This window comes from Triturus cristatus, chromosome 3_2 (genome assembly GCF_964204655.1).
Source record: "Triturus cristatus chromosome 3_2, aTriCri1.1, whole genome shotgun sequence".
In the NCBI taxonomy this organism is placed as follows: Eukaryota; Metazoa; Chordata; class Amphibia; order Caudata; family Salamandridae; genus Triturus; species Triturus cristatus.
Genome location: NC_140584.1, coordinates 892292644 through 892311901, shown reverse-complemented (window position 1 = coordinate 892311901; position 19258 = coordinate 892292644). Strand labels below are relative to the sequence as shown.

At 48.9% G+C, this 19258-nt stretch overlaps 1 protein-coding gene across 1 annotated transcript in view; it reads right to left on the bottom strand.

Moving 5' to 3' along the window:
- Positions 1-19258, bottom strand: part of ITGAE (integrin subunit alpha E) — an 847690-nt gene that overhangs the window by 380253 nt on the left and 448179 nt on the right. Inside the window, exon 11 of the mRNA XM_085649316.1 lies at positions 16683-16833. Coding sequence (XP_085505442.1) covers positions 16683-16833 — 151 coding nt within the window. The remainder of the gene's footprint in view (positions 1-16682; positions 16834-19258) is intronic.

The following is a 19258-nucleotide window of genomic DNA, read 5'->3' as shown; positions in this document are numbered from 1 at the left end:
GCCAGTGACAGCAGTCCGTCCCCGTCCAGGCGATCGCCCCGCAGGCCTCCCCGAGTCACGCAGCCAGGCCGCAACCGAGGTCGAGGGAGCGAACTCTCCGGGCACCCACCGCCACCTACCGCACTGTCCGCGATGCAGAGACCGGCACCCCGCTGAGCAGGGGGCAGCCGGGGAAGGCGCTGGAAGAACCAGGCCCAGCGCGGATCGAAGATGAGCGGCAATCTCTCCGCAGTCCCCGCTGTCCAGGATAGTCGCCTCGGGAGGAGGGGGGAGTACGCCACGGCCAAAGGAAGTCTGTAAGGGCCCACGTCCCCCAGGGACCAGGTCTCGTCACCGCAGCACTCCTCCGCCTGCACTCATCCCGCAGGAGCCTCGCACTGTTCTGAGGGGACCGAGGCGTCCAGAGGAAGGGACGCGGCTGGCGCAGAGCCCCAGGTGAGCCAGGGGGGCCCGTCCCGGTCCGTCAGCCCCCAGCGTCTCCCCCGTTGTCCAATGCAAATGTTCCTCTGGTCACCCCGAGTCGGGCAACACTCAGCCAGTCAGGATCCACAGGGGCGCCAGGGGCTCCACGCGCCCGAAGCAGCCGCCGCCGAGGGGCTCGAGACGCGGCCCAGCCGGAGGACGGGGGGAGATCCCGCGCCACCCGCTCCTCACCTCCTGCGGGTCCGCACACGTCCGTCACCCCCTCCGGTGCAGTCAGCACCTCTGCTCCGCCTCCTCTCCGCTCCACAGCCGATGGTCAGGGCCGACCGGGTCCGCCCCCTCCAAGTCCGCCGCACGCCGAGCGACGCACGCTGGGGAGAGCCGCAGGACAGCTCGGGGACCGCGGCCCAGTCTGCCAGTCGACACGCCGCTCGCAGTTGTCGTCTCTCCGGGCCCCGCCGGCCGCCGCTGGATATCTCAGGTGAAGCAGCCTGGTGTAGGAGGTAACCCCCCCGCCTGTTCACTCGCCAGCTCCGCCGTACAGGATAATTAACGGATGGTTTTGGGGCTAGTACGGGGAGCTCTGTGCTCACACGTCCACCATGGCCGACGGCAAGCTCCGCCCCCTGACCGCATCTTTAGTTATACAGTGACCCAGAAATGTTATTTCACTCTTTCCAAAAACACATTTTTCAGCATTCAAAGTTAAGCCAGCTTCCTTAAATTCGTCCAGCACAGCACAGACATGTTCATTGTGATCATCCCAATTTGACCCAAAGCTTAAAACATAATCTTGAGAACAATGTACTCCTTTTAAATTTCCTAGAATAGTATTCATCACCCTTTGAAATACCGACGAAGACGAAGCCAGCACAAAGGTCATTCTAAGATATGTGAAAGAAACCTCAGTTGTAACGAAACTAGAGAGTTTGTGATAGTCTGGATGCAACCGAATGAATGTAAGTAAAGTTTAACTGTGTCAAATACTTCCTGAAAAATAATATAGTCAGGACGACAAACATCATTGAAACCGATAAGTTACTGACCATCAACTTCTGTGTGTGACTCCCGGGGTTTTTGTTGCAAAATTACAACACTACTTCCTCACACATTTCTTTCACTGCACTAGCCTCTACTGAACGTTTACTCTTACTGAACTTTTACATTTCATAAAATGGCCTTTACGACCACATTTCCTGAACATGTGTCTAACAATTTGGGGACTCAGTATCATTGGTCATGTGCCCCGTAACTCTTCACCTACAGCATTGACCTTTGAATTCATTAGTATACCTAAACCCAACACGTTTGCCAACAGCACCCACTTCATTGCTGTGGTAACCATCCTTACACTCCTTTTTTAACATCCCCACACAACTTATCAAGTGTTTTACTGTTTTAGCAGTAGCAATAATATCCTCCAAAAGTGGATTGTCCTTTAACCACAATTCTTCTGGGATCAGCCAGGGCTGCTTCTTTAGGGTGCCACCCTTGGGTTTTTCTGAATTATTGAACAATGTGTTGTATTGCCATCTTTAACTCTATTTTTAAAAGTAGCATTATTAAAATGTACTTTAAAGTTGGCAGTACAATGTCGCAATTCAATATTGGCTGGCTGTCATTCTCTGACCCTCCTTTTAGTGAGTGACACATCGCCAGGCACTGTTCAACAAGCACCTGTGCAAGTGCGCATGTGCTTGTCTTTGAGTGCAGTAGATCAATTAAGATAGGGTTTGCCTTTGCCCAGCCCAGACCTGATGTTTTGGTGGGTCTTCAGGTCACCCCTTTATGATGCACAGAAATGTGATTTTAAAAGGCAGCCCAGGCCCTTTGGGCTTAAGCCCTGTCTTCTTGGGCCTGCATGCCAATCATCGCTGCCTCTGACGTCGGAGTCACGTGCAGTTAACTTCACTGGCAGAATCAAGCACAGGGTGAAAGCACTGGATCCTCAACTCATGCATGCACACTGCCCACTGGTAAGCCCTTCTTTCTTTAACGTGGTATTGTTTAAGTGTAGTTCATTAAATTATTGCATTAATGTCACTGCCAGCGTACCAATTTAATGCACTAAACGGAACACTTTTGCATGTTAAAGAAATGCAGTATTTTTTCAACATACCGAAGCATTTAAGTTTATTGCTTTAAAGTATTGCACTGCTGCTGACGCTACCAACGTAACAAGTTAATGCACTAAAATAAAACGCTTGCAGCATGATAAAGAACTAATGCATTTCTTTAACATGCAAAGCGTTGCAGTTTAGTGCATTAGATTGTATAATTTGAGAGGCATTTATTAGTAATGGTAGCCTCTAAACGTGAACAGTTTTTGCCCCTGTTAGACCTGGCATCATTGGCATGAGTCTCTCCTCCATTTTTTTCTGTTTGCCTCCTCTGTTTACGATGTTTTTGCTGGATTATTGCTTTGGGCACTGGGCCACTGCTGATCAGTGCCACAGTGCAAGTGCTCCCTATGTTAAATTGTTACATTGATTGGTGTTACCATGATTGGCTTGGTTGACTTACTGTTCAGACCCTAGTCTAGTGCACTGCGTGTGCCAAGGGCGTGTAAGTTAACTGCTGCTGGTGGGCTTGCAGCACTGGTTGTGCCACCCACGGAAGCAGCGTGCAAAATGTGTCTCAGGCCTGCCACCGCGGCGCCTGCGTGCAGTCCCTGACTGCCATGTCGACTTGGTAAGGAAACCTACTTACCAGTCTCTAAACCTTCCCTTTGCCACATTCCAGACACCTCTATGGTAGGCCCTAGGGCAGGGTGCATTGTTGGTAAAAGGTAGGTCATGCCCTGATGTGTGTGGCATGACCTAATAGTGAATTACAGCCATTTTCGTTTTTCACTATTGAAGGGCTACCTGCCTCCAATAGGCCAGACTGGGCAGACTGATTATTAACTCCATTATAATCTATCTGACTCAGGGAGCATGGTAGCAAGTCGAGTTTAGTATCCCTGAACTCAGAATTTAATAACACACCCTTTAGGATGGATGGTTTTTAAATTCTATGTTTGAAAATAGCACTTTTAGAAAGTGGCTATTTTCTTGTCCAACTATCTACCGGTCTCTGCTGGTTTGGTGTGTGTGTCAGGGGCTGGGTGGCTCCAGAGGTCTGAGTGAGTCAGTGTGGGGTGAATGGGGCGTTTACACGTAGAGTGAGGGAAGAGTAGCCTGCCCTGCCTGACACAATACTGGCCCCGCCTCCTGCTGGGCGACTGATAGCCCTGCTCCTACCAGTGACAATACTGGCTCCGCCTCCTGCTGGGCGGCTGAGGACTCTGCCCTGCCCAGTGAATAGGCCAGGTGCCTCTGCCTGGCAACACCCACAACAAACCTGAGATGGTGGGAATCGCCCTGCTTGGACAAAGGGAACAAAGGGAAAAAGGGGTATAAGAGAAGGACCCCTGAACCAAGAACTCAGATCACTTCTGACAAGGAAACCTGTACCAAGGACAAGAAGCCTGCTGATCTAAGGACTTGCCTCCCCTTTCTGCCAGAGTGCTGTTTTGCTGTGGAGGAACCTGAAAGCTGCTTCTTTATTTTTGCCAAGGAACAAGGAGAGAGGAACTTGGTGTGTACTCTCTGAACACTTGCTAGGAAATCTCCAAGGACTGGAAGAGTGCCAGTCTCCTGCTGAAGTCACAGGGCCAAAGGACTTCACCATTTGCTGAATTGCTGGAAAGTGTTGTTTCCAGTACACAAGGGAAAATCTGCAGTCTCGACGCCGCCGACGCCGCCGAATCCAGCTCGACATCGTGAGGAACGGCTCCAGTGTCCCGAGCCTTCGACGCCGGCCGCCGGGCCCGATCGACGCCAGCAGCAACGCCAGTGAGCAGTGGGTATCGGCCCCGGCTCCAAGTGACCCCGTCTCGACGCCGGTATCGACGCCAGTGAGGAGTGAGTATCGGCTCCACCTCCAAGCGACCCCGTCCCGACGCCGCTGCTGATCGCATCGACTCGACGCCCTTCTCGACGCCGTGAGCGCTGCTCCGGCCCGACATCCCTCAACACCGCTGCGGATTGACCCGACTCCGAGGCACGATCGACGCCGACCTCGACGCCGACATCTCGACGCCGTGGATCATCGTTTTCTTCGTTTCTCGAGGTACTGTACTTGTGGGGTCTGTTGCAACTCCAGGCTCGACGTAGCGCTCCTCGCGGTCGACGCCGAACCTTGGGAATCTTGTAGACTCGACGTCGTGTGACTCCTGTGGGGGTTACATTGTTGCCAAAGAACTGTGCTCAGAAGAATACTTTGCTAAAGAACTATTTGCCAAGAAGAAACCTTACTTGAACTATTATTTTTTCTTCCAAAGAGTATTTATTAAGACTGTGGTATATTTTTGTCGTTATTTGGTCTTGTGCTAAGCCTTATATAAAAATACTATTTTTATAATAACTTCTGTGTCGTGTCCATCTGTAGTGTATTCACTTTATTACTGTATGTGGTCATAAATGCTTAACACACTGCCTCTGAGATAAGCCTGTCTGCTCTGCCAAGCTACCAAGGGGGTAGCAGGGGTTATCTGAGTGTGTAATCCCCTTTCCCTGACTAGAGTTGGTTGGTCCCTATTTGTCAGAAGTGTATACCTCTGCCAACTAGAGACCGCCGGTTCTAACATTGGTGGTCAGCGGTGAGGATTGAACTTTGCATTTATGACTCATGTGCAGTGACTAGTGTACGCTACATAGTGAAAGCAGACCATAACGCAGCCACAGTCTGGTTGGTAGGATTGCCTATTTTTGTTCTCCGCTTTCCTGGAGCTTATTTTCTTAAACACTGCCAGTTTTGACCATGGAGAATGCCGGAGCTGCTACACCTGTGGAGAATGTTGTGGGGGAATTCGATAAGGAGAAGATAGATTCCTACACGCTAAAAGATCTAAAAGGATTTTGCAAGCAGTTTAAAGTTCCTACCACAGGTGTCTCAAAGAAAGAGGGCTTCCTCAAAGCGCTGAAGGCCTGGTTAGAGGCCAGAAATCCCTCTGATCCGGTGGTGGTACCGGAAGAGGAAGAAGAAGAGGAAGAGGAAGAGCCCACAGGTGGGCCAGTGTCATCTCCAGGCAGTAGTGCGTCCTCTAGGAGCCTTTCCCCCGAAGAATTAGAAGACAGGGAGAAGGAGAGGGGGTACAAGTTAGAAATGGCAAAACTTAAATTAGGAGGGCAGTTGGAATTAGAGAATGCAAGAAGCAAGAGAGAAGCTGAAATGGAGAGCAAAAGATTAGATTTTGAGAGAGAGAAATTAGCGTTTGAACGTGAGAAGATGGTGAGGGAGATGGAGCTTAAAACTAAGAGTTTAGAGCTGAATCCCTCTGGTGGCAGCACTCCATCCGTGCCTGCAGAAAGTAGGTTTTATTTTCCTAAAGATGTGATCAAGGATTACAGTAAGAATGAAGATATTAGCCAATGGTTTAAAGCGTATGAGTTAGCATTGTTGGCCCACCGGGTCCCTGAGAAGGATTGGGGAACGGGGTTGTGGAGCCGCTTTACAAACGAGGGGAGAGATACCTTGTTGAGCCTTCCTGCTGAGGATAGGATGTCTTATACTCATATGAAAGATGCTTTAATGCTGAGATATGGCTTAACTCCAGAAAAGTACAGACAAACCTTTAGAGAATGTAAGAAGTTGCCTGGTACTACGTGGGTTGAATATGTGTCTTTTTTCTGCAGAACCATGGATGGTTGGATAAAGGGTAGCAAGGTTGATAGTTATGATGCTCTTTATGATTTGTTTGCTTGGGAGCACTTGTCTAATAACTGTTTTCCAGAGCTACGCCAGCACCTTGTTGACAGCAAGCTATCTAACCCTAGAAAACTTGCTGAGGAGGCGGACCGCTGGGTCAGTACCAGGGTCCACAAGGGTCCAGTGGGAGACTCAGCCAAAGGTGGGCAGGGTCCCCAGCAGAAGAGTGGGGGGGACAGGGGTAAACAGAGGGAGTTTCAGAAAGGGCCCCAAAGTAGTCCCCAAGGGAACCAAGGGAAGGGTTCCCAGCCTCCCCCTGTAAAGAAACCAGAGGCCCCGACAGGTAAACCTGTTCACAGGGGCCCCATGACCTGCTATGCCTGTAAGCAGGTGGGACACCGTTATTATGATCCCCAGTGTCCCATGAAGGATTCGAATGCACCGCCGCGTGCACCCCCTCGTCAGGTAGCGAGTGTAGCCCTGGGAGGGGAGGAGATGGGTGCCCCCGGTGGGTGGGGTCCCGCAGAAATGTCCCTGGTCTCTTTAGGAGACGTGGAAATGGTCCCTCCAACCCCTCTGCCTAGTAACACTAAGAAATATAGGCAGTGGGTGACCATTAATGGCCATAGGGTGGAAGCTCTCAGAGACACCGGAGCGAGTGTGACAGCTGTCAAGTGTCACTTGGTGTCCAGAGAGCAGGTGGTCCCTCATGCATTCTACCCCGTTGTAGCTGCTGACAACTCACAGAGTAAGTGTGAGGTAGCTCAAGTTCCTTTTGAGTGGGGGGGGGTCTCAGGTACTCTTCAGGTTGCTGTGAGGCCCGCCATGCCTGTTGATTGTCTCTTGGGCAATGATTTGGAGGACTCCCCTTGGGCTAAGGTGGAGAGAAAAGCGCATCTGGAAATGTTGGGTCTGCCTGAGTGGGTGTGTGCGACCACCCGGTCCATGTCAGTCAGTAAGGGTGTTGATGGGGCCCTGGAGCCTGAAAGTATGGCCCAGGTCCCAACCGTGAAGAGAAGGGGCAGGGGGCGCGGGAAACCGTCCCCCATCGTTCCCGCGGTCCAGGAGGGAGCAGACCCTGAGGGGGATGCCCTGGAACCGACAGGAGAACAAGTGGCCGAACTGGGAGACCTGCCCGAGCTGACCCATTGGCAGCAGGATGGTGGTCCCTCCAGGGAGGAATTTTGTGCTGAGCAGAAAGTGTGCCCTTCTCTTGTGGGTATGAGGCAGCAGGCCTCAGCCCAAACGACAGGTGATCAGTCAGGATCACATTGGGTCTACTGGGAGAACGACCTCCTGTATAGCGAGCCTAAGGCTGCTGAACCTGGGTCAGCCCGTGTGCTGGTGGTACCCCAGCGCTTCAGAGCCTTCCTACTGGGGTTGGCTCATGACGTTCCGTTAGCTGGACATCTGGGGCAGGACAAGACCTATGACAGGCTTGTCACCCATTTTTATTGGCCTCAGATGAGAAGGGATTCAGATATCCATTGTAGGACCTGTCAGACTTGCCAGGCAAGTGGGAAAAGTGGGCGGAAGCAGAAGGCTCCCCTCCAACCTTTTCCCGTCGTCAGTACCCCCTTTGAGCGAGTGGGAATTGACATTGTGGGGCCACTGGACCCCAAGACAGCCATGGGCAACAGGTTTATCCTGGTCTTGGTGGACCATGCCACCCGGTACCCGGAAGCCATCCCTCTCCGAACAGTGACGGCCCCCGTGGTGGGACGGGCACTGATGGGTGTTTTCTCCCGCATGGGGTTCCCCAGAGAGGTGGTGTCAGACCGGGGCACCAACTTCATTTCGAATTATATGAAGTCTCTGTGGAAGGAGTGTGGGGTAACCTACAAGTTTACCACTCCTTACCACCCTCAAGGTAATGGGCTGGTTGAGAGATTCAACCGGACCCTAAAAGGCATGATCATGGGTCTTGAAGAACCAATGAGGCGTAAATGGGACGTCCTCTTGCCATGCCTGCTGTTTGCTTACCGTGAGGTGCCACAGAAGTCTCTAGGGTTCAGCCCCTTTGAGCTTTTGTATGGTCACCCGGTAAGAGGACCTTTGAGTCTGGTTAAAGAAGGCTGGGAGCAATCTCCCAGGAAACCTCCCCAGGATGTATATAGTTACATGCTGGCCTTTAGGAACCAGACTCGGCGCTTCAGAGATCTTGCTCAGGCAAATCTGGAGGCCAGCCAGGAAGAGATGAAGCGGTGGTACGATCAGAATGCCACTCTGGTTGAGCTTCAACCTGGTCAGAAAGTTTGGGTCATGGCCCCTGTGGAACCTTGTGCGCTCAAGGACAGGTGGACCGGACCGTTTGAGGTTGTGGAGAAGAAGAGCGATGTCACCTACTTGGTGGACTTGAAATCTCCCAGGAACCCCTTAAGGGTCCTGCATGTCAACCGGTTAAAGCCCCACTTAGAAAGGTCCGAAGTGGGCATGCTCCTTGCCACAGATGCTGGGATGGAGGAGGAGAGTGAGCCTCTTCCTGACCTCCTGTGTGCAAAAGAAAAAGATGGGTCAGTGGATGGTGTTGTCCTCTCTGACACACTGACCCCTGAGCAGCAGCAAGATTGTCGCCATCTGTTGGTACAATTCCCTGATCTGTTCTCCTTAATCCCTGGTGTCACTCAGTGGTGTGTCCATGATGTGGACACCGGGGACAGCACTCCTGTGAGGCACAAGGCCTACAGGGTGACTGACAAGGTCAGAGCATACATCAAGGAGGAGGTCTCCAAGATGTTTGCCTTAGGGGTGGTTGAGTCCTCTAGCAGTCCTTGGGCCAGCCCAGTGGTCTTGGTCCCAAAGGCTGCAGCGCCTGGTGCTTCACCAGAACTTCGGTTCTGTGTGGATTACCGAGGACTCAATTCGGTCACCAAGACTGACGCGCACCCCATCCCCAGAGCTGATGAGCTCATCGATCGGTTGGGGGCTGCCCGGTACCTTAGTACGTTTGATCTAACGTCTGGGTACTGGCAGATCGCCTTGACTGATGGGGCAAAAGAGAGGTCTGCATTCTCCACACCAGATGGGCACTACCAGTTCCGTGTGATGCCCTTTGGGATGAAGAATGCCCCTGCCACATTCCAGAGGTTGGTTAACCAGGTATTGGCCGGGCTGGAAGATTTCAGCGCCGCCTACCTGGACGATATAGCAGTGTTCAGCGCCAGCTGGGAGGAACACTTGCGCCACCTCCAGGAAGTGTTGTTGGCCCTGCGCAGAGCAGGCCTCACAATCAAGGCTAGTAAGTGCCAGATTGGGCAGGGTTCAGTGGTGTACTTGGGGCACCAAGTAGGGAGCGGCAAGGTGGCCCCCCTGCAACCCAAGATAGATACCATCCTGGCTTGGGAACCGCCCAAAACCCAGACTCAGGTGAGAGCCTTCTTGGGTCTCACGGGTTACTACAGGAGGTTTGTCAAGGGGTATGGCAACATTGTGCACCCCTTGACCTCGCTGACTTCCCGGAAGCAGCCGAGACTTGTGATCTGGACTGACGCCTGTCAGAAAGCCTTTGACACCCTGAAAACTGCAATGTGCACAGCACCGGTCCTCCAGGCACCCGACTTTTCAAAAGAATTCATTGTCCAGACGGACGCTTCAGAGCATGGTGTGGGGGCTGTTCTAGCACAGATGAATGAGGAGGGCCGAGACTTACCTGTAGCCTTCATCAGCCGGAGGTTACTTCCCAGGGAACAAAGGTGGAGTGCGATAGAGCGTGAGGCCTTTGCTGTGGTCTGGGCGCTGAAGAAGCTAAGACCCTACTTGTTTGGGTCTCACTTCCGGGTTCAGACAGACCACAGGCCCCTCAGATGGTTAATGCAGATGAGGGGTGAGAACCCAAAGCTGTTGAGGTGGTCCATTTCCCTACAGGGGATGGACTTTACGGTGGAACACCGCCCTGGTACAGATCACGCCAATGCTGATGGTCTGTCCAGATTTTTCCGCCTTAGTGATGAGGACTCCCTGGGTGAAGGGTAGTTCTCCCCACATTTCAGCTGGAGGGGACACGTGTTAGACCTGGCATCATTGGCATGAGTCTCTCCTCCATTTTTTTCTGTTTGCCTCCTCTGTTTACGATGTTTTTGCTGGATTATTGCTTTGGGCACTGGGCCACTGCTGATCAGTGCCACAGTGCAAGTGCTCCCTATGTTAAATTGTTACATTGATTGGTGTTACCATGATTGGCTTGGTTGACTTACTGTTCAGACCCTAGTCTAGTGCACTGCGTGTGCCAAGGGCGTGTAAGTTAACTGCTGCTGGTGGGCTTGCAGCACTGGTTGTGCCACCCACGGAAGCAGCGTGCAAAATGTGTCTCAGGCCTGCCACCGCGGCGCCTGCGTGCAGTCCCTGACTGCCATGTCGACTTGGTAAGGAAACCTACTTACCAGTCTCTAAACCTTCCCTTTGCCACATTCCAGACACCTCTATGGTAGGCCCTAGGGCAGGGTGCATTGTTGGTAAAAGGTAGGTCATGCCCTGATGTGTGTGGCATGACCTAATAGTGAATTACAGCCATTTTCGTTTTTCACTATTGAAGGGCTACCTGCCTCCAATAGGCCAGACTGGGCAGACTGATTATTAACTCCATTATAATCTATCTGACTCAGGGAGCATGGTAGCAAGTCGAGTTTAGTATCCCTGAACTCAGAATTTAATAACACACCCTTTAGGATGGATGGTTTTTAAATTCTATGTTTGAAAATAGCACTTTTAGAAAGTGGCTATTTTCTTGTCCAACTATCTACCGGTCTCTGCTGGTTTGGTGTGTGTGTCAGGGGCTGGGTGGCTCCAGAGGTCTGAGTGAGTCAGTGTGGGGTGAATGGGGCGTTTACACGTAGAGTGAGGGAAGAGTAGCCTGCCCTGCCTGACACAATACTGGCCCCGCCTCCTGCTGGGCGACTGATAGCCCTGCTCCTACCAGTGACAATACTGGCTCCGCCTCCTGCTGGGCGGCTGAGGACTCTGCCCTGCCCAGTGAATAGGCCAGGTGCCTCTGCCTGGCAACACCCACAACAAACCTGAGATGGTGGGAATCGCCCTGCTTGGACAAAGGGAACAAAGGGAAAAAGGGGTATAAGAGAAGGACCCCTGAACCAAGAACTCAGATCACTTCTGACAAGGAAACCTGTACCAAGGACAAGAAGCCTGCTGATCTAAGGACTTGCCTCCCCTTTCTGCCAGAGTGCTGTTTTGCTGTGGAGGAACCTGAAAGCTGCTTCTTTATTTTTGCCAAGGAACAAGGAGAGAGGAACTTGGTGTGTACTCTCTGAACACTTGCTAGGAAATCTCCAAGGACTGGAAGAGTGCCAGTCTCCTGCTGAAGTCACAGGGCCAAAGGACTTCACCATTTGCTGAATTGCTGGAAAGTGTTGTTTCCAGTACACAAGGGAAAATCTGCAGTCTCGACGCCGCCGACGCCGCCGAATCCAGCTCGACATCGTGAGGAACGGCTCCAGTGTCCCGAGCCTTCGACGCCGGCCGCCGGGCCCGATCGACGCCAGCAGCAACGCCAGTGAGCAGTGGGTATCGGCCCCGGCTCCAAGTGACCCCGTCTCGACGCCGGTATCGACGCCAGTGAGGAGTGAGTATCGGCTCCACCTCCAAGCGACCCCGTCCCGACGCCGCTGCTGATCGCATCGACTCGACGCCCTTCTCGACGCCGTGAGCGCTGCTCCGGCCCGACATCCCTCAACACCGCTGCGGATTGACCCGACTCCGAGGCACGATCGACGCCGACCTCGACGCCGACATCTCGACGCCGTGGATCATCGTTTTCTTCGTTTCTCGAGGTACTGTACTTGTGGGGTCTGTTGCAACTCCAGGCTCGACGTAGCGCTCCTCGCGGTCGACGCCGAACCTTGGGAATCTTGTAGACTCGACGTCGTGTGACTCCTGTGGGGGTTACATTGTTGCCAAAGAACTGTGCTCAGAAGAATACTTTGCTAAAGAACTATTTGCCAAGAAGAAACCTTACTTGAACTATTATTTTTTCTTCCAAAGAGTATTTATTAAGACTGTGGTATATTTTTGTCGTTATTTGGTCTTGTGCTAAGCCTTATATAAAAATACTATTTTTATAATAACTTCTGTGTCGTGTCCATCTGTAGTGTATTCACTTTATTACTGTATGTGGTCATAAATGCTTAACACACTGCCTCTGAGATAAGCCTGTCTGCTCTGCCAAGCTACCAAGGGGGTAGCAGGGGTTATCTGAGTGTGTAATCCCCTTTCCCTGACTAGAGTTGGTTGGTCCCTATTTGTCAGAAGTGTATACCTCTGCCAACTAGAGACCGCCGGTTCTAACAGCCCCTCTCCTCACCAACCTGATGACGAGGCCAGTAAACACGGAAAGACAAGTTATTTATCATGGGCACCTTCAATGTGGCCTAGGTTGCAATGCTAGATGGAGCAATGCTGTAGTCTATTGTTTCAGCATAGAACATCCTGAAATATTTTAAGATACTCTAACAGTCCCGGGTTCCCACTTGACCAAACTGTGTGATCCTGGCCATTTTGTTTTATTTCATTGTGCCTCTTTGTCCTCTATCATCACATTTGGTGAAGTAAGTTAATTGCCTGGGATCACACAGTGTGATGATAAAGAATAAAGAAGCAGAGTGAAATAAGGCAATTGCCTAGGATCACACAATTGGGTCTGGATGGGATTAATGACAGGTTTCTTGCTTTAATGCAATCCAATTCAGCTACTAGATGGGTATTATAAACATCGTGCTGGAAAATGCACCATTGCGCACAATGGTATAAAATATTCTCAAGAAGAGAACCTCCCAAAAAGCCCAGCTTGTTTGCCATGGTTACTCACCAAATTAGATTTATTGGTCTTACACCCCACCACTATAAAACTTCACCAGTAAAACTTCACCAGCCGCCACTGCTCCTCCAGCGGTATGGAATGGTGTAGAAAGGGGTTTTAGGGTGAAGGAATGGATGGGATTAGGGGTAGTTAATGATTTTGTGGTTCAGGTATGGTGCATTTGTGGGATAGAAAAGGTTTAGGGGCTACAGGAATGAGCGTAGTTTAGGTGTGGGGTGAGGGGTTTTAGAGGGCAGGGATTAAAAGCATCTGAAGTAATTGTCTGACAATGTAGACAATAAAATATGAAATAATGTCCCCTGAAGTAAAGCACTGAAATACATTTCTGCAACAAAAATGGTTCTGAAATTAAGACCTGCAACCATTGCATTTACACACAATAAATAAGCATTCAAAATCCATTTGGACCAAAAAGACTTTCTATGAATTGGTTTCTATGAAAAGGTAAATCTCATTCATTCTGATAATTGCCATTAAACAGTTTAGATGAAATGGTTTCTCAGTAATGGTATTCCATGAAATATTTTTTCTATGAAATCCCATACACCCATGAGGACAGTAGTGGAGTGCCAAGGTCTAATGCCAACAAGGGCCTCAAGAAATGATTCTCCATAGATTGCAAATAATTTTGGTTTCAAAAACACTGCACCATACAATGTAGCAGATACAGCGTTCTGTCTAGAGATCTACGGATACAGACTTATTGATTGGCTACATGCCTTTTGTTTGAACCAGAAAACAGACCTTTATGTTTATAATAATGTGGTATATATTCCCTAACCATCTGCTCTTTCAATCTCAATTGTTTCTCAAAGCGTATACCCAAACAGTGATAGTATGGTACACATTCTATTAATTCACCATGCACCATGGGCCTCCTTCTTAGGGGCTGATTTGGCTTTATTAACATAACTTTTATTTTCTTGGTATTTATAGCTAAATTGTTTTTGTTCAGTTGTTTGTAAAACATTCCAATAGTTTATATAATGCATTTTCAGTTCATGGTAACAAAATGGCATCACCTGGAAAAAGGAGAATCAGAACTTTTTTCTAGCGATTATGTTGACATCATTTAAAAATAGCCTAAAATGGCCTTGGGCCAGCAAACATTCCTGCCCGAATACTTTCCCAATCGAGAATATGTCACTACGTTTGCCTTAAGGTCCATATCAAACTCTAGTCATGTTGTTAACGTAAAGCCTTGCTATTGTGCCCAGAAGATAATTATGGAATCCCAGCTTATGAAGTGAGTGCCACAGTTTCCTAGAACTTAGGGTCCTCCTATAGAAGTAGAAAGGAACTAAATCGGTCTCCCGTGCTCTGTTCCTTTTCATACTTCAAGTAGCCCCTTTCTATTGTTGGTACCAGCATTGCCAATGAAAGGTTAACACACTCAAAACATTCTATTTCATATTTAGGCATTCTTCATCTAATCAGCTAGAGCTGCCGGGGGTGTCCTGTCTGGATTTAAATGTTTTAACAGAAAGTGACCATAACATTTTTAATTCTGTCAGCCTTGATCGGAAGGATCCAAAGATTGCATCATCATCTCCCAAAAGATTCACCAAGGATAATGTTGTTGAATCTTAATACTAATGCATTAGCAATGGGATTTCTTCCTGATTTTGTCTGTGATTCTAGCAGACAGATCTCCTATCATTAGTTGGAATAAGATCTGGATAGTGAGCAACATTTTAAGAACTTTGAAACAGAGAGGATAGAAAGTGTGTGTATGTTTTTGTCTGTGTGTGCATTTAAAAATCCCTTGTGAAATCCGACACACACCTCACCATACACGACTGAAAGCACCTGTACCAAACTATTTACTAGAGAATACCTTTATTAGGGGGGTTGTAACGCCCCAAACAACCCCCTGATTATCAAGTGACTTCTTGAGCTGGGCATTGCAGACGAGTGCCTAATCCGCAGCCCACACATGCTTTGCAATTTCAGTTTTCAGTATGAGGGGCACTTTATTTCAGAATCCCTATGATTATCTATTTCAGAGGAACAGAAAACTTAAAACTTTTTTCTAGAGTCAAAACGTCAGAAGCATCACTGCACTGTATTATAGAATTTGCATTTTTCTCTTTGTACCTATCCAGGGAAAAAAAATTCTTCTAGGGTGCAAGCTCCTCAAATTAAGATCACGCCTATGTCCAGAGGTGGGGATGTTTTTTATTTAGTGTAGGCCAATGCGAATAAAAACATCTACAAGCACTGTGCTACTGTTCATGTCAAAAGTAATGAACAAAAAAACTTTACTAACTTTATTCATTTACATTCAACATTCTTTGTCTATAAACTGCTGGATGTGTCAAGCCTATGTACCCTCGCACACATCTCTCAGCAACGTCTCTTTGTAAATCTTTATTATACAGTTTCTTTCCCCTTTGCAGACATGTTTGTCAGTCACTTTGTTTATCATGGAAAATCGAGCCAATTTTCTCGTTCCACATTCTTATGTCTGGCTGGCCTCAGCTTTATTGTCTACCAGAACTCATGTGATGGCAAAAAAAGAGGGGCCTTCAGTGTAGACATCATACCTTACATCAATATCTTCCTAGAATAAGACTTCTAATTAATGCCTCTATCCAACAAAACCTACTTAATGCATATTGGATTATTTCACTAATATAACTCCAGTCTTCCCATATTTTGGTGAGGTTCTTGGTAGTCACATCAAATGTAGGCCGCTATTTGTTTAGAAAGACATCTTTATGGTCTGTGTTTTGATGTCTTCACATGCTTTCATGTGACTTTCCTGCAAGCACTTGCTGTTAAGTTTGCTTCTTGTTCAGTCCAGGCTGCACTTTAGCTAAGCTGCCATTACTATGGACCTCATTAGGATGTCAGGCGAACCGCCAACTATAAGTCATCGGTGGCGGTCGGTGGCGGTCCGCCCAACATCCCAAAAAACTGTCCAACCTCAGAATTAAGATACCAGTGGTCAGAGGAAAGCAGGCAGGGAGAAAGACTGGCACCTCTGACAAGCTCAAGGAGCACGTCGGGTAGAGGTCGCACAATAATCCCTACTATGCAGGCACCGCCGTAAGGATTATGATGCCCATTTCCCACAGCCTTTTCATAGCGGTCCCACGGCCATGGAAAGGCTATCAGAAAGGGAATTTGGGGGCCCCTAGGAGGGTCTACGTCCCCGTGAGCCTCTGCTATGTGGCCACGGGGCACATGTGGTGTCCCCCAAACATCCATGCACTGTGTGCCAGGCAACATGAGGTACGATGCATGGATGTTTAAAAACATGCCTTTTACAACTGAAGCTGTGGCCTTTTTCTGGCCATAGCACAAGCCGCAATAGTAAAGGGCATGTTTCCAACTGCCTACACGGCGGTCACATCATAATATGGTAGGTGGAGCCACTGGACGCTCGTCTGACCACCATTGTAATGAGGCCCTATATGTTGGAGCTTAAGTTAGCACTAGCACCGTTGTTAGTGTATGCTCCTATTAACCACAGCAGCCCTGCAGCTTAGCCTCAGTCATCCCGACTTCCTTTCAGATGTGTCTGCACCAAAAATAGAAACTGAAAACAGGAAAGCCTAAATATACTGCAAATGTACACAATTCCCAAATTCTTGGGAAATGACTGAATCAATGTTATGTGAAGAAAAATGTGTACAGCATATTTAGGTTGTCTCTTCATGTGGTCTCTGGCCTTAGAGCCACTGCCCTCGACTACTGAGAACTGCTATCATGGGAAACAATGATGTGTCCTTACCCTCAATTCCCACAAGTTTCTGTTCAAGGGCAGACAGCAGCCCATCCAAAGCTGAGTAGTTAGTGACTCGGAAAAGATGCTTGTCATCTGGGTCTGATGCAATCAGCTGCAGCTCATCCATTGCTTTCGGTAAGTTGAAGGCATTTCCCACCTGTGATGAATACACAGGATAATTCCATCAAGGCACAACATAACAATTGTCTACTGTCAAAGGTTCTGATTCAGATTCATGGTCAAGAAATGCAGAGAATGAGGCCATTCTAATACTTATAACAATCATATTGTAATATTTTCCCTTTCTCTCAATTTATTTGTACTTCTTGGCCCAACTTCCATCATCTACAACTAGCCAGTCAATATTTTTAGAATGCCCTTTTGTACAAGGTATCATCATTGTGTAATAGGTATAGATACATTGTTTCTGTTGCACACAGTAGATAGTTTAATTATTTCAAGCTGCTCATTGCTGCGTATTGCCATGAATGTCATGTTTTCAGGGTATGTCAAGTCTTCAGCTGGTTGTTTGGTTGTTACAATGACCATGCCTTGTTCACAAAACAGCTTCCAATGCCAAAATAGAATTGACATTGAAAATTGACACAATTGCAAACACCAAAATGCTTTACATAGCATAGTGCAAATTTCCTGATAATGCATGCAAAGTTGCGGAGATGAAAGGTGAAAAGCAACATGTGTAACCTGCACTCATTCCCTGCCATAGTGGACTTTGGTTACACCTTGTGACCATGGGTGATGAGGCCCTGTGCAAATTCAATAAACCTAGCAGTTGTATTCATCATAGCACACAGAAAAACATTTAGGCCCTATTTATGTGTTTGACGGTCCATGGACTGCCAAACTCACTGTGGCATGCAATGGCGGTCTGGCCATCTCTGCACCGGCGGTCAGACCTCCGAATTACAACTTTGGCGGTCAGGCCATCATTGTACCTCTGCAACCACCAGGAACCCGTGTTCCCTGGCGGTGCCACAGCGGTCAGGGGCTCACAATATGCTGGCTCACAATTTAACTTCCCATGCCGTCTATCTGCTCAGCTGGAAATCACAAAGATAGCATGGAGAGTCACCCCCATGCTACACAATTTTCCCCATGTTTCTACTTTTAAAAATAAATATAGACAGGAAATACATTGGGGCTAATTATGAGAACGGCGGTCCTGGGACACCCGTACTTGTGGTGGAAGTCCGACCACTGCCACCCATGTGGGTCTGCCCGCTGTACAAAGATAGCATGGAGAGTCACCCCCATGCTACACAATTTTCCCCATGTTTCTACTTTTAAAAATAAATATAGACAGGAAACACATTGGAGCTAATTATGAGAACGGCGGTCCTGGGACACCCGTACTTGTGGTGGAAGTCCGACCACTGCCACCCATGTGGGTCTGCCCGCTGTATTCCAAGAGTGGCGATGGGACTGCCACAGGACCGCACCTCCGCCTGGATCCAGGAATATACTGGCACCGCCGAGAATATTCAGAGTTGCGTTTCTACCGCTCATTTCATGGCAGTGACCCCGCCATAAAAAGTGTGGCACACATGCAGCCCCTGGGTGAATTTGCACAGGGGGTGCATGCGGGGACACATGTTGTGCCCGCACTGAAATTGCACCCTCGTTCCTGCACAGCGTGGCAGGCACTACATGGTACATGCCACACTGTGCAGGAACGTTTTGCAGGCACTCTCATTGCAGCGATCTAATATTAAGGATCTCCTATGAGTCTAACACAGCCGCCATGATTAGACTGCAACAGCACCGCCTGCCCACCCTGGATTCAACTTAGAATCCATTGGGCGGGTGCACCATGGGCTTGGTGGTCCTTCTGGGAGCGCAGTAGTGTCGGTCCACCAGGAGAACCACCAAACTCATAATCAGGCCCATTGTTTTCTGTCTGTATTTATCTGTAAAAAATTAGGAGCCTTAAATATAATAATTGAAAATGCATATTTTTTTATGAAAGCTGCGCACAGGGGCAGCCCTTTGGGGCCTGGACTCCCTTCAGCAGAGGCCATCAGCAAGGCCCAGTCCAAGTCCAGTTGGCACTGGTTACCTGGTGACTTCAGGAAAAATACCTCTTGCAGCTTGTTGTGTCCCTGTAGCCACACAGGATCCCACTGACATTTGGAGTTCAGTTCTTTGTTCTGGGTACAAAAAGGAGCAGGTCCAGTCCTTCACTGCTCCTCTCACATCACAGCAAGTAGGGTCCAGTCCTATTCTGTTTTACTGCTGGTTCAGAAAGTGTTCTGAGGAGGGTTTCTTTGGGGGTGTCACATTTATGTCTGGCACTAGTCAGTGGGTGGAGGTGAGCCCCGGACATTCTCTAACTAACGGGGGAAAACCCTACACATATTTTTAGCACTTCCTGTTTGTCCTATAGCAAACAATCATACAGTGTCTTTCACTCCTAAAAGCCAAGGTGGGAAAACCCTTTCTCCCTTGAGCAGAGCTCTTCTGTCCACCCAGAGGTGTGGCCAGGGACACGAGCAGTCCCCACCACTGCATAAACTTCAAACCAGTTCTGGGGGGATATACCTTCTTTCCTACTGAGTTTGGTG